At 39.1% G+C, this 15,929-nt stretch overlaps 2 protein-coding genes across 2 annotated transcripts; both read right to left on the bottom strand.

Moving 5' to 3' along the window:
- Positions 1-1,309: 1,309 nt before the first annotated feature.
- On the bottom strand, positions 1,310-3,511 carry LOC117538113 (gamma-crystallin M2-like). The gene is made up of 3 exons (XM_034203652.1): positions 3,500-3,511; positions 2,396-2,638; positions 1,310-1,585 (listed from the first exon to the last, which is right to left on the bottom strand). The coding sequence occupies exons 1-3, from the start codon at positions 3,509-3,511 to the stop codon at positions 1,310-1,312; spliced, it is 531 nt and encodes a 176-aa protein (XP_034059543.1).
- A 961-nt stretch (positions 3,512-4,472) lies between these two features.
- Positions 4,473-8,467, bottom strand: LOC117538089 (uncharacterized protein C2orf80-like). The gene is made up of 8 exons (XM_034203619.1): positions 8,427-8,467; positions 8,262-8,343; positions 8,077-8,159; positions 7,540-7,630; positions 6,847-6,924; positions 6,647-6,734; positions 5,448-5,557; positions 4,473-5,179 (listed from the first exon to the last, which is right to left on the bottom strand). The coding sequence occupies exons 1-8, from the start codon at positions 8,465-8,467 to the stop codon at positions 5,111-5,113; spliced, it is 642 nt and encodes a 213-aa protein (XP_034059510.1). The 3' UTR covers positions 4,473-5,110.
- Positions 8,468-15,929: the final 7,462 nt, after the last annotated feature.

Raw genomic sequence — 15,929 nt, 5'->3', positions numbered from 1 at the left:
TATGTAACAAAACCTAAAGCTACAAGTGTTAACAGTTTCAAATGACTCTAGATTTGGTCCAGTTCACAATATCTTTCCAGATATAGAACGTCCAAAAGATAAAGCCTACTCAGGTTAACTAGCAAATTAGTCAGAACTAACTTTACAACATATTCGGATACAGAAAGGTGGATTTGTTTGCGCATGAGAATAGACCATTTTTATTAAGTGTTATTAAAGAAGAATATCTCTTCTTGTGCCACCATCTGAGCAAAGTGTTTATTTACTGTCAATAAGCAGTAAAACTCTTTGTTTATGGCATAGTATCCTGGCTGCATCACGGCCTGGTACGGCAGCTGTACCGCCCTCAATCGCAAGGCTTTACAGAGGGTGGGGAAAACTGCACAGAACATCACCAGGACGGAGCTGCCATCCATGGAGAACCTTGACTCCCAGCGGCTCAGGAGGAAATCCCTCAGGATTATAAAAGACCCCCATCACCCCAGCCACAAACTGTTCTGTCTGCTGCCGCCTGGCATCCGGACTAAAACCACCAGACTCAGGGACAGTTTCAACTGTTGAAACAACATCTGTTAAACACCTGAACTGTTGAAACAACATCCATAACATTTATCTGCTGCTTAGAATTATTTATCTACTTATCTAATATATCATTCCAATAACTTGCATATAGACTCTTATTGCACTATTCCACCTTTTTAAACTATTTTTCTTTTTGTATTTACTATATTACTATTTACTTGCACTATATTTCTGTTTATCTGTGTTATTGTGTAGCACTGTTGGAGAAGCCTGTGACCTAAGATTTTCATCGGCATAACTGTAGCTATGTTCGTATGAATAAAGAATCTTGAACCTTGAACCTAGTAGTTGTAGAACATGTTCAGGCATTAATACGCTTGCTTTTTGCTTTATAATAACTAATAAAGAGCCAATAAACTACTTATATGCATGCTAATAAACAACAAGTTGAGAGTAAATATGTGTATCTAAAGTGTCAGTGTCACTGAAAACAAAATAAGATATAGGCCTACTGGTACTTCAAAAGATGGATTTCTTTTTGTTAGTTTAATGACCCAAAGTGGCTTTTTAGAAGCCAGTCACTCGACACCAAAATATATATTAACAAAAGCAGGAAACAGTTTATAATAGATTAATTTATTTAGTTATTCAAAACAATCTCTTTATCATAGCCAAATGAAACACCCCACTCCTAATTTTACCACACAGTTCAAAGACATTTCCATAGATGTTGGATTTGTTTGAGATGTAAATAAAATCAATAGTATGCATATATTATATTATTACATCAAAACTCTGTGATTCTGCGGAAGGACCCGGTGGTGGCGCAGGTGGCCCCCCAGTCGCTGAACTTGCGGTACTCCCCGGGCCTCATGAAGTACTGCCGGCCGCGGTAGTTGGGGTGTTCGTAGAGGGTCCAGTAGCCCTCCATCACGTTGCAGGAGTAAATGTCGCGGCTGCAGAAGTTCTCCTGCACCGACTCGCAGTCGTCGCTGAACTCCATCATCTGACCCTGGAAGTTGGGACGCTCGTAGATCCGCATCCGGTACGGGCCCTCGCTGGTCTGGAGGAAACACAGGGAGGTAAAAACACAAAGTTAAAAACAGGAAGTGTGCAGGCAGTGGAGTAAAGTAACTAAGTAGATTTAATCAAGTGCACTGAAAAGACTGGAACATTAATTTAATTAAATGTATTTTGTCAACAAATTCCACTTAATTGTATTCGGTTAGTTGCAAGTAATACTATTGTAGTTGAGCCTAATGTTTTTATTTCAACTTATTTAAGCTTTCAACTAACCTAATACAATTAAGTGTGATTTGTTGACATAACATTAAAGTCTTAATTAAAGAAGACGTTTTTGGGTTTTTTCAGTGTAGCTCGTGCATTTTACATATTTGTCATTATTGTTAAATAAAGGAATAACAGAAGGAAAAAATCCAGTTACATCCATTTAGTTTAGTCCCGGAGTCTTTTGTTTGGAGCGAAAAACCTTCATTTGCAATTGATTCATTATCATTTCCATTATGCACACAGAATAAGACACACATCTAGGGACTTTTTAAACAATGAAAAAAACTAAAGAACATACATATAACAAGTTGATCTCAGACAAAAAATAATATGCATTACACCATGTTGTTTATTGCACTATTTTATGTTCTTAATTTTATGTTATGTATATTGTTGATTTTCAATGCAAAAACTGTTGTGTAGCTGTATGACAATAAAGCCTTTGAATCCTTTGATGAATTCACTTTAAAATACGGTGTGTGAAAACTCTTTGCACAAAGGAACATCCATTCATTCCCCTTCTTCATTGTCTACCAGATCAAAACACTAAAACAAATGACATAAAGCGGACATTTCTACTCACATAGGAGAAGGTACGGCAGGAGCGGATGGTGTCGTTGTAGCCCATCCAGCGCTGGTAGTCGGGGTACTCGCCCCGGGTCAGGACGTACTGGTACCCGGTGTAGTTGGGCTTCTCGTACAGCACCCAGCAGCCGCTCTCCACCTTGATGGAGTTGCAGCGGCTGAAGTGGGGGTGCATGTCGGGGCAGTCCGTGTCGCACTCATGGGAGCGGCCCTGGAAGTTCCTGTCCTCGTAAAAAGTGATCTGAGTCCAGGAGAGAAATCAGGGAGACGTCAGGGAGAGGTCACACTCAGTCCACAATTCCTGCAAATCTATTTTATTGCACCATTTAGTGACAACATGGATTTTTAAGTTCGGTAAATTGTATGTTGTTGGAGGAGCCTATATAGGACCCAAGATTTCCATTCCCAAAACTAAGCTATTGTGCACATAGGCCTACATCTATGAAACAGGAATACAATACATATATTATCTCATGCAAAACAATTCTTAATACAAAGTTGTTGCAGTATTAATCCACGTCCGACCGAATGAACAAGAACATTTTAATTGAAGGTCTTTTGCATATTTGTGTTGTCTGCATGCATGTTCTCAAACATAAAGCCAATAAAGGCATCAGAGTGTTTTAAGTCTGTGTGATTTAATAGTATGGGTCTTTTCACATTAATTGCCCACTTAGTTTCCCACCTAATCATAGGTGCAAAAGAAGATAACTACATTTTAAATATATAGTTGTTGCACTATTAATCACTTCCCTGCTGTTTGAACAACATATATTTTAGCCTAACACATCATGTTGGCTTCCTTTTGTTCCTGCATGCACATTGTTTGAACATAAAGCCTGTTGAAAGAAGTCAAAGACAGTTTTAAGTGATGAGGTAAAACTCTTCTTCCGTCTCGCGTTTTTGACAGTTAGTTTCAAACCCAAATCCTCATCATACCTGCAAGGTTGACGCGTGAGTAAGCAGCTTATTCTCGCACCTATCATGATATAAATAGCTAGACAACAGTTTCTTTGACATTTTTTAGAGGTTGCATTAATATCCAGAATGTCCTGCATTGCCCTGGATACATTACCAGGTTGATACATCCATAAATCCTTACCTTACTACTCATCTTGCAAAGAGTCCTGGAGCCAGTCACCTAGGGGAAATGTTGGTCTCACTAAGCAGCAGCAGAGCGCTCTATATAAACCTCAATCAAAGGGTGAGCAGCTGTTATTTCAATGAGCGGGGGTTTAACGCGCTGGCATCGCTGCCAAAGGTCCTGATCCTGGGCATAGAGCGAAAACGCCTGAATCATCACTGCAAAAGTCCTACCAGGCAGATTACTGACCCACGTGCCCTCTTTATTGATATGCACATCAGAAAGACGTTTTATCTGCTAATCCTTCATCGAGTGGATCAATCTTTCCACGCAGAGGTCATCACAAAACAACACAGCATGTAACCTTTTCCTGGAGTTTCAAACAATTGGAGCTGAAAGTCTCGAACACGTGAATATTTGAGTTGTTCTTAAATGCCTGGCTACATTTCTGACATCAGTATTGAAATTATGTTGTACTATTTGTTCAACTTCCACATGGTCAAGTCATTAGTGCACATCATAAAATCACTTTCTCGTTTTTCAGCTAATCGCAAACAATTATGTACATTTCCTGTTTCCTAAATGACATTACATTACATGTCATTTGTTAGACGCTTTTATCCAAAGCGACTTACATACATTCAGTACTGTGGACAATCCCCACAGGAGCAATTTGGGGTGAAGTGTCTTTCCAGGGGACACAACGACATGCTGACTGCAGTGGGACTCAAACTTGGTACCCCCTGATTTGAACTCCAGCACACCTCCACTTAGCCACAGCCTTAAATGACTGTTATTGCTCATGTCATGGTGATCTCTTGAATGCATTAACCCTCCAAAATATCCAGCCTTTAGGTCAGTGCATGAGTTGAGTTATATTGACTTTTTCTGTGAGAAATGTAGGCTACCAAAGTGACTGTAATAACGTGGTAATTTTCCAGCTGTATCTTTTTCTATAATTCATTGTTTAATCATGAGAATTGGTTTCAGCAGCAGTTGATACATCCCCCTTAAATCTTCCTCATTTCCTAAGGTATCACTCTCTAGGGTGCACCATTAAAACTTGAGAAGTGTTAGCATGCAAAGACTTAATAAACCTAGAGAGACATCTGTATCACTGTCCAATATAATATGTAAACAGGAAGTATGGACACAAGCTAGCACAACTTCAAATAAATACTGTTTAAAGGTGTTTTGTGAGGTATTTGTTTGCAAATGTCTGCATACATAAAAGAAAATAGGTTGCATGAGTGTATAGTCAAGTATATCATAAATGTAAAAGATCCTATTATGCTAAACTAACAAGTCTTCTGATTCATTCAAGTATGAGTAAGTCAAGTATTAATATGATAAAGGTAAAATAGTCTACAACAAGTAAAAGTCGTGCATTTAAAACCTTATTAGGTAAAAAGGTATCATAAGGAAAATGTATGTTAATGATCACGAGTAAAAGCCTCTAAAGCTGAAACATTTTATCAATCAATATTTAAAAGGGTTTTTCTCAGAGTGACAGTATGGAGAGAGCACTAAAGTCCAGGACAACAGAACAGAGGTGAGAAATGAAGGTATTTTAACACTTTTTTCTCTGAGGAAATCAGAAATAAAGTAAAAGACCGACAGCAGGAGTGTTCAGTCGTGCAGAGACTCCTTTGATCCCTCGTAGTGCTCAGCTGTCTCCTCAGGGCAATCACTGATGTCCTGAGGAGAGGGGAGAGGTGTTAGATGGACAGGAAGTGTGTGTGTGTGTGTGTGTGTGTGTGTGTGTGTGTGTGTGTGTGTGTGTGTGTGTCCACAGGGGGGCAGTAGAGACCTTTGATGATTTAAAATATTCATTATACTGTATTTCTTGAAAGTTATGGAGGTACTTCCTGTTTACATATTTGATTGGTCAGTGATACACAAGTCTTCATCTAAAATATTCTGTATTTGTATCAGATGAGCAAATGAGGACGCTGTGGATACTCACAGTGAGGAAGGAATGAGACGAGGAGGAAGAGGAGGAAGAGGGGGCTGTCACTCGTTTGGACGGTACTCTAGTCTTCATCCTCTCAGACAGCCATCGTTTCAGCTTTTGACCTATGAGACATTTTATTTTATTTTAAAATAAGTTACACCAATTTTTTAGATCAGTGTGGCCCCCCCACACTGATCCCCCACACTGATCCCCCACACTGATCCCCCACATAGGTCCCCCACCTATGATGCAAAATGCACTTTCTGATGTCTTCTCTACATAAACATGTGTCCCCGGTGCGTCAGGGAACTCACGCAGCGTCAGAAAACAAAACCCTCTCTCTTTTCCTCCGTACCCAAATCTCTAAAAACGGGGTACAACGGAGCTGATCCAGATTTGCGTCCGATGTGACGTAATATCTGAAATGTGGACCCACGGCCCAATCAGAAACGTTGCTATCAGAAACAATGCCCGACTGTTTTGGACGTAATATGGTCGGTGTTTACATTAGCATCGCTAACACTCAGAGCTAACCTGTACTGGAGAGCATGTGTGTGAAGAAGCAGGAAGTAAAAGGAACTCGCCTTGTGGTATAACCGGCAAGAGAGAAAGCCTTTGAGCTCCAGACTGTTTCAGAGAGAATCCTTGATAATCCATGATATGGCGTTTCATCACGGCAGCATTTAGTTTAGACAGTAGCTGCCGGGTCCCACATGAGCTCAGACCCTCCTTTTTGATTTTTATCAATTTTTATTTATTTTAAAGCTTTTTCCCAAAATCAGCACTTTAGAAACAGGAAGTGAAATAGAGGGATATGAGGCGTGGCTAGAATGGGTGATCTGTTTGGTATTTTGAGCAAAACACTTCATAGACATTTATTTGTATATATCTGAGACCTGTGCTATTGCCTAGAAATAGCAGGATAGGTGACCTTTAAGCTAGAGGTGTATTCAGTGATCCATTACACTGTTTTGTTTGTTTGTCTTTGTTGTTTCTTCACAGTGTTAAGGTTAGGGTTTTTAAATCATCATCTGAAACATGCACAATTCAAACAGGAAATTCTAATTATGTTATTGATTGTTTTTCAATTCTGAAATGTGCCCTAAAAATGAATGCTCTATTTCCCATTTCTTTCCTGGCTGTAGGAATGGAAAAGATGTATCATGTAAAATGGCTTAAAGAATATACTGCGGTTTATCTGTCACACTTACTGTGTTTCTTGGAGTGGTACACAGCCTTGTAAGATCCGAGCATGGCTAACGGATGGTAGGACAGAGTGAAGGGGTACACCAGTGTGCCCTAGGAAGAAAATCAGACAACTAGCATTTCTAAATGACCAAAATAATGCTAAACAGATGAGTACACATATGTTTCTTCTAAACACAAGTGTGAATTGTTAGGATGCTTTCACCTTGGAGTGCTGGTTGGGGAATGAGGCTGCTGGTTTGCAGCGGTACAGAGCCAGGATCTCCTCCACGGGAAGGTGGTTCTGGAGCGGGACAGAGCAGGAAAGGTTTAACGCAGCTAGCAAATAAAAAAGGTATGTCCAATCTATGCAGTATTAACATCATACGTAAAAGAATTAGGGCCACAAGATAAACAAAATGTGGGATGCCACCAAAAGTTTTAAGAGATGTTCTGATTTGAATCCCCACATTTTCTCAGAATTCTGACTCTTTGCTCAGAATACAGACTTTAATCTGAAAATTGTGTAAAATACTTATATTTACTCAAAGCATTTCTGAACCTTATGCTTAAAGTCAGAAATCTGAGAAAAAATCAGAAAGTCTGATTTTATTTCTTTCTCATAAATCCGACTATTTTCTCAAAATTCTGAGATTAAAATCAGAACTAATTTTTTTGTAATCACTTTTGGTCACATCCCCAAAAAAAATGTCTCATGTTGATCGTATCCTGTTCCGTAATATCATAAATGCACCGTCATATAACAAATATATACATGAAAGTTGATATGAACTCACGGAGGAGTAATGAGATGAGTAATGAGGACCCATATACCCCCCTTGGGCTTCTCTAGTGTGAATGTATCTGACCTTACTGGAACATGAGGGTTTCGTAAAAGCTGCATTCAGGTATAACTCACCATGATAATCCCAGCAAAGGAGGACAGGATCATGGCCTCTCGCTCCAAGCGGTTTGGGTACTGAGCGCTTCCTGAGCAGCTTGTTGCTCCACTGTGGCACAGAGGAGAGTTTCACTTAAATAAATAACTAAAATAAGAACAGCAGAGTATTTCCACAGCTGCAGCAGGAGGCCTTGTTTACATCTGGCTGTTTTGTTTTTACTAAAACTTAAAATAAGTCTCAGATTTTGAACACAAATATTGACACTGCTTAGCGGCACCTAGCAGCACAGATGTATTTTTTAGGCAAACTGATAAAGATCCAAAACCAAAAGGAAAGATATCTATAGTTTGCAGATTCTGATTAGGTTTATCGAGTAGTTAAATCCAGCTCCATTGCCAACACTTTTGCCCCTTCTACTCAAGTAAGATTTTGAATGCATGAATTTGACTTGTATCAGAGTAGTGGTATTATACTTTAACTACAGCTAGAGATCCAAGTACTTCCAGCACCACCTTTTAATCTTTCTTTAGACTATGAATACACCAGCAGCTCACATGATGTCTCTGTCGAGCACATCCCGCCCCTCTTCTTTGTCCAACCACCACAGGGCAACAGTAATGGCCAGGTCATAGTGAGCCTGAATCACGCAAATGAAATACAAAGCACTTCAGAATGATCAGTTTCTTTCTGTTTTCTATGAACTGATGCAGTTAAACAGAGTCACAGGTGATGTCTTTACCAGGTCATCCAGCATCGTGGAGGTCCCCTTCCCTTTCGGATCAAATGACTTTTCTCTGAGTTTCTGCCCGATGTAATCGCCACTGTTCGGATATGGACAAATTAATTATTTGGCATTTCAAAAATGTCTTTTTTAACAAACACTGAGCTTTTGATATCCACTCACATGAGAGCCTCCACTTCTCTTTTCAGCTGCCGTGTCTCCATGTTTCCTTTCAAGTAGGTCTCCTTCAAAAAACAGAAAGACTTCTAAATATTGTTTTACTTGCAGTCATTTCCTCATTTCTAATTTGATGAGACTCTACTGACAAAAAGGGCTTGCAGCAGCCAACAATGTAATAACTTTTCCAGCGTTATAAAATGCGTTTATTGTATTTACATTGTTATAAATATCGTAATACCTTTCAGTTGGGTATTTTTTTCCAAAACTGATACATTTATTAAAGAATATAAACATCCTTTTTCCAGTATCTGTACATAATGATTCATATTGAATGTCATCTTTGCCTTGTCTGATCTAATGACATTTCTTTATTCGAACAGGATATCAAATCTAACTTGAAATCAAGAAAAACTACTTTAACAGTTAGGTACATTTTAAAGTAGAAACGCTTTGTCTTAGAGGCTTTACACAGAGAGTTCAATACATTCCCTGTAATGTTACAAGATATTAAATGATCTTTTAAAATCGTATTACTATATCAAGAAGGACATTTATTTACACTGCGTAAAAACACAGTTAATCAATCCCAATATAAAAATAACTATTTGGTTTTATTTTATCAGGTTGCAGTAAGTGCACATTGTATTATATGTTTAGGAAATGTCTATAAGTGTGTGCTACATAACATTAACCTAACCCTAAGAGGTTAATTTGCTGCTTCCAGTCAGAACCTGACACCCTGTTGGACCCACAGAGAGACAAACAAATACAACTGTCCAATAGCAAAAACCAAACAACTTAAATTGAACGCATCTCTTCGGTGCAAAACCACATAGAAAAACAAGACAATAACTGACTTATTTATTTAAAAAAGTTGACGTCTGTACTCACCACAGAGTTCTGATCCACCATTAAAAGACCTTCACTTCACATGATGAGTCGACATGGTGCTCAGAGGGCTGCAGTCGAGCTGAACTGAATATGTGAAGCTCTGCGGGAACACAAGCCTCTACAGCGAGGTGGAGCAGACGTCTCAGGTGAACAACCGGGGGTAAATAATTCATGACCAACCCCCCCGTCAATCTCTAAAACCATGAGCAGAAACACACTGGACAATAACACAGTACATGCGTATTACTTAAAGGGGACCTATCATGCAAAATGCACTTTTTGATGTATTTTATACATAAACATGTGTCCCTGGTGTGTCAGGGAACTCACGCAGCGTCAGAAAACAAAAGCCTCTCTCTTTTCCTCCGTACCCACATCTCTAAAAACGGGGCTACAACGGAGCTGATCCAGATTTGCGTCCGATTTGACGTAATATCGGAAATGTGGACCCACGGCCCAATCAGAAACGTTGCTATCAGAAACAATGCCCGACTGTTTTGGACGTAATATGGTCGGTGTTTACATTAGCATCGCTAACACTCAGAGCTAACCTGTACTGGAGAGCATGTGTGTGAAGAAGCAGGAAATAAAAAGGAACTCACCTTGTGGTATAACCGGCAAGAGAGAAAGCCTTTGAGCTCCATACTGTTTCAGAAATAATCCTTGATAATCCATGATATGGCGTTTCATCACGGCAGTATTTAGATTAGACCAAGCGGCAAACTCTGGGGAACAGCCGGGAAGCCAATACGGAAGTGCCACACACTGCAGTTCATACATGGGCCGCTAGGGACTGGCTGCAGAAAGGAGCAATTTCCATAGACCCCCATGTTAAAATGCACAACTTTACAGCAGAAAAAAACATGTTTCTACCCATGGATGCAATAAATATTATTATCGATAGTTAGATTCCACCTTCATGATTATGAATCTGTGAGTGAATTGTTTTCTAACACGACCCTTTTATTTATATTAGGTCTTAAAGTGTTTGCATAAATTAGGGCGTGGTCACGTTGATGGACACGTACAGTACATGCCTCACTGTCAGCTAACAGCAACTTGTCCATTCTGCTAGGCTACAACCATAGAGGCTACAACGTTAGTTAGTCATAATACTGTACTTGACCCTTTAGCTTTAGCCGTGTTCATGGCAGGGGCGGATCTACGGGGGGCAAGGGGGCAGCTGCCCCCCCCCCCCCCCCCCCCCCCCCCCCCCCCCCCCCCCCCCCCCCCACTGTAGAGCCTTGCCCCCCCAGCTGCCCCCCTAACTTTTGTTTCCCTAAAACTGTACTAAAACAAACTTACACTATTTCCACAAGCTTCTCAAGCAACAAAACAAGCATTACATTAGTTAAAATTGAATCATTTTAAATATCATTTTAGGCCCGTTAAAAACGCAGCTACGGCCCTGCATTAAACTGCGGAGCGGCGTTCACACAGACCGCGGCTCACACCGCTGCAGAGAGGGAGCGAGCTGTCCCAGCACCTATGGATCAGCTTCCCCTGGGAGCATTTCCCTTTCCACTAGTTTTGTTTTACTAAGGACGAGAGCTTGAAACTAAATATTAATAAAACGCTGCCGTTTGAATCGATAGCGTTTAACAGACGGGCGCTGTTTGGGGCGTTACGTTACACAATACTACGCAGACAGCGTTAGCTGGGAGATCGATCACTTTGCTAAACTACGCGGTAGCCTACTATTAAATCCACGTAAACTACACATCACAGCCATGAGGCCAGATCAATGAAACCAGGATACATCCTTTACCGTAAAAACTGGATCCAAACACAGCTGCCTGTGTGCGCTTGATCAATACTTTCTGATGTTATATTTATGATATCCTGGCACTACAATATGCTACATATTAGCTAGGCTACATGGCCCTAACGTGTAAAGTTATACAAGCATTTGTACCAGTGCTTTTCACAAGTAGACTCTTACAGGCCAGAGTATAGGAGTGATTCAACAACAACAAAAAGACATATGAGAAGTGATCAGGACGAACAGAAAGAGGAAAAGGAAAAGAGAGCTGAAGAGACCAGGAGGGTCAGAGCAGGAGGAAGAGGAGGAGATGAAGACATTAGTGAAGAAGAAGAAATATATGTGAGGAATAAAGATGAAGTATCAGAAAGAGGGCCAGAGGCAGGGATCAGGAGGCAGATGAAACTCCAGCTGGACCACATGGTATGTTCTTATTCTCCTTACATATTCCATTACAGCAGCACAATCTAGCAGCTCTTAGTATTGACAAATATTGATTGAAATGTGTTGCTGCACAGGTCACCTGTAGCTCTCTGAAGAGATGGGTGATGTCATTTGTGTACTTAATTATAATTAAGTACATACAGTATGCAGAATTCTGAGTATTCTCTGAATCGGGTGCCTTTTGGGTCTTTATATCTTTGAAAAATGAAACCAAAATGTTTGGTCATAACATCTGGTAGTGGACTACTTACATGTTCCCACCTCAGGCACAAAATATAAATAATTACTAGGAATTTCCTTGAAAAAATGTAACAGGGTTGAAGTTTTTGACAAAAAGTAGGCATGAGACCTTGTTTAGCTAAGATATGGCACCACATGGAAGTCAAGGACATTACAACATTGTAATATTTTGCAAAACTATTGTTTATTTTTGTGATAAACAATTATTTACTATTATTAATTCATACAACATAGTTGAATTGTTGAGCTTGTCAATCTTAATCTGAAAATACAAAAACTGAAATATAGGTAAGAGAAGAAACTGACACTTTTGTGATGTAATTCCATGCAGATCACACATGGACTGATCCATTATTTTAATAGGAGGGTAAATGATATGGCGTGACGGGGTTGAAACAAACTGAGGGACAATATTGCAATTTCATAGATAATTCAAGTATTTTTTCAGAATTGATTTTTGATGAGTTAAAGTTGACAAGCATGTGATTATATTAGCAGCAACATTTTGCGATAATTGGCCATTTTGATTTGTTTAATATTAAATTAGTATGTAATAATGCTTAGTGAGGACATGCAAATATGTCTGTCTAAGACAAAAGTATATATTTAATTTTACATTGTAATGCAAAACAACCTGTTCCATTAATTCATTGCTTTAAAATACATGTTGTAGTTTCCTTTCATTTAAAATGGTTGAGGTAAGCTTGGGGGACTCAAAGGGCACCCGATTGTTTGTCTGAACACCTTGTTTCTCTTGTGCATTAAGAACACTTGTGTTAGGGCATGAATTAACAATAAATAGGTTATATACAGTATAAAATACCACGTACTGTCCGTCCTCCTATGCCACCCTGGCATGACCTCTTGCCTCCCCTTTGCCCCCCCATGTAAAATATTCTAGAACCGCCACTGGTTCATGGTGATTGTGCCTTTTAGGGAATATTGTTACAAATACCAGACAATTAAAATGTCGTGCTGTGCGCTTGAATGTACTAACAGAACTTCCAAGAAGTCTAAAATGATAATATTATACATGTTAACCCCGTTCGCAGGTGTTTGTGTGCTTGGTAGCTTAGCTTGTTACTTATTAGCCAGCTAAGGACGTAACCCTTTATGCATACATATACATTTTAGTTTATGATTCAGCCTTGGGTAAGACTTTTATAGTCTATGGCTATGACGCCCATAATGCTAAACGGGAGCAAATGTTAATAGGGGACCCAATTATCCCAGTGGTGGCCGCCGGAGCTAACGGAGCCGCAGGGGGCTAGCTCCAGCCGGCGTCCCGGAGCTAGCCCACTGCGGCTCTGTTAGGACCGGGCGGTGGAGTCCGTCTTTTCTCAACGTGTGAATGACAAGCATTAAGAATAACAAAATATAGCTAATTCTCTTGCAGATTGTCTCATTTGATTATGAATGTAACGTTTATATAGGGGAACTACACTGTTAGCAGTAACTTGGTATGCATGTATTTCATGTTAGCTTAGCTTCTTAGCCTGAGCTAGCTCTGTTTACTTCCAGTTCGGAGGCAGCAGGTCCCGCCTCTTTGCCCTTATTTGGAGCAGGCGGGATTAGACTCTGACGTCACAGTCGAGCCGTTAGTGGCCGATTTATACATCCATGCTGCCGGGTCCCGCATGAGCTCAGCCGCCTCCTTTTTTATTTTTATTTTTATCATTTTCTTTTCTTTTTTAAAGCTTTTCCCCAAAATCAGCACTTTTGAAACAGGAAGTGAAATAGAGGGATATGAGGCATGGATAGAATGGGTGATCTGTTTGGTATTTTGAGCAAAACACTTCATAGACATGTTTTTTATATATTTTTGATATATCTGAGACCTATGCTATTGCCTAAAAATAGCATGATAGGTGACCTTTAAGTACAAATTTGAGGTACTTTCACTGAGTATTCTCAGTTATTTATGCTACTCCTACTCTACTACATTTTAGAAGCCAATATCATACTTTTTACTCCATTACATTTATTTTACAGCTTGAATTACATTTTAGGTTTAGATTATTAGCTAACACAAAGTCTAAATTAATTATTAAATACATGTTTACATATATGTTTAGGTTAATATATCCAGCTGCCGTATATAAAGTTATTCAAATTAGATCCACCTTTACCGGTTGTGATAAAAACATATAGTAACGCAGTAACTCTACTGATTCTGAAATGGGCCATTAAGCATGAGGAGTACTTTGACTTTTGGTGCTTTAAGATGAGATAAGATAAGATGGTACTTTATTGATCCCAATTTGGGAAATTGTTTTTGTTGCAGCAGCATAAAAGACAAGGCATTTTTACAATAAAACTGTAAATAAACAAGAATAGAAATAAAATAAAAAATATACATGTTGAAATAGAAAATATACATGTAGATATTATATATACAAATATATATATTCAAAAATATATGACATATGGAATATAAAAGTATGTCCTGATGCTAATACTTTTGTACTTTTACTTTGATAAAACGCTTGACTTTTCCGCGTAAAAAACTACTTTTGAAATGTAGTATTGTTACTTTTACTTGCGTACAGGATCTGAGTCCTTCTTACGGCAGCTCATTGTGGAATAGCCTCCCAACTGAGACACGGGATTGTCCCACTCTCAATTGCTTTAAAGGTCAACTCAAAGAATGGTTGAGAAATGAACAGACGTGCCATCACCGCTAAATGCACTACAATACAGGGGTATCTCCTCTCGCACTTTAGGTAGCTCTTGTATCTTCTCTTGCACTTTATATGTCGTTGCTGCTATATTGTATTACCATGTCATAAACAGTGGCGTTTTTATATGTACAAAAGTGGTGGGGCACAAAAAACTCAGATGTCTATAAGCTTCTGCAGTGAGGTTCATGGCTGGTGAGGCACTGGCACTGACTCTTCAGGTTTACAAATATTATATTTTAACCTAAATCAAAATATAATAATATTTTCAAAAGCTTTTTTTGTCTGATGCTTCAATTCATTTTAAACAGACAGTTCAACAGAAGGATACCCACATTTTAATTTTATCATTTAAATATTGAATTGTTCTCTCAGTAAGATCCCATTTTCAATAAAATTGCAGTCTTAACTTGACTTGAAGATTAAGTCCATTTGCCGATCCTTCTGGACAAAAATCTCTATTACTTTTTTGTAAAAGTCCTCCTTATGTTCTTGTAGTTTTAAAAGTCTATATTATCCGGCTGAACAAAACGTGCATTTATCTAACAGGTTTGTTTCCCACAGATCTTATTTGGAGCTATTTTCTAAAATCCTATGGAGAAATCTCATTGCTTTTTTTGTCGAGGGAAGCTTACTTCCGGGTTTTAGGACGCGTCACTGCAGCTCTCTCGTCTCCTCTTCACACACCACACTTTTCGCGGCACACGTACTTACAGCCAATCAGCTCTGAATGATGTGAGATGACGTATGGTGGGGATGGCAGCACTATGCCCCTATGGTCATTATTTCTTTGCCACACACATTAAATAGGAAAATATTCTGAGCATGCGCAGTGTAGTGTTTACAGTCACCATTGACTTAGACAGTAAGAGGGAAGGGCAGGATCGGGTTTTGTCCCACATGGCTCTAAACAGCTCAATAGGCTTGATTGATTGATTGAAAAGTTTATTAACAGCTTGTATATTGGGTACAGTACAGCTCAAAACATACAATTGTTAAGGGGATGCAGACCAGAGAAAGACTTTCGTCTTGTTTACATCAGGGTCCCCCATTTCCAATTCATCATATAACTAGGCACACACTGTAGACACTAATTAGCAGAACACAGACTAAAACAGCAATGTACAGACGAATCAGATGATTAAACATGATCTTAAAATATATTTAATATATTTTTTTGCATTTTTTTGTAATCATTATTTTTAATACTTTCTGCTGACACTAGGTGGGGCTGTGCCCCTAATGACCAGTCGCCACTGGTCATAAATACTTGTGTGTGCTGCTCTTGTTTTTTTGCATATCATGTATTTAGTTTTTGCTATGTTTGTCAAATGTAAACTTCTTAAATGTTTTATGTGAGGGACTGCGGGTGGAAATGAGCTCAAAGCTAAATCTGGCACTGTTACGCTTGACACATGTAAATGTTTTAAGTGTTCATTACTGTGCATAGTCCCTGCCAAATAAACGATTAAATTAAAAAAATTACACCAC

The sequence above is a fragment of the Gymnodraco acuticeps genome, unplaced genomic scaffold, assembly GCF_902827175.1.
Source record: "Gymnodraco acuticeps unplaced genomic scaffold, fGymAcu1.1, whole genome shotgun sequence".
Classification (NCBI taxonomy): domain Eukaryota; kingdom Metazoa; phylum Chordata; class Actinopteri; order Perciformes; family Bathydraconidae; genus Gymnodraco; species Gymnodraco acuticeps.
Note: the sequence above shows the minus strand (reverse complement) of the source record. Positions and strands in the feature narration are given on the sequence as shown.

What these genes read in the sequence shown, in the direction of transcription:
- LOC117538113 (XM_034203652.1), bottom strand. An exon ending in CCTGCCGTACCTTCTCCTAT is followed by an intron (nt 1,586 to 2,395) that starts GTGAGTAGAAAT and finishes TGTTTCCTCCAG; the next exon opens with ACCAGCGAGGGCCCGTACCG.
- LOC117538089 (XM_034203619.1), bottom strand. Translation starts at nt 8,467, where the DNA reads ATGGAGACACGGCAGCTGAAAAGAGAAGTGGAGGCTCTCAT. An exon ending in CCACGATGCTGGATGACCTG is followed by an intron (nt 8,160 to 8,261) that starts GTAAAGACATCA and finishes TGCGTGATTCAG; the next exon opens with GCTCACTATGACCTGGCCAT. An exon ending in CCTTTGCTGGGATTATCATG is followed by an intron (nt 6,925 to 7,539) that starts GTGAGTTATACC and finishes GTCCCGCTCCAG; the next exon opens with AACCACCTTCCCGTGGAGGA.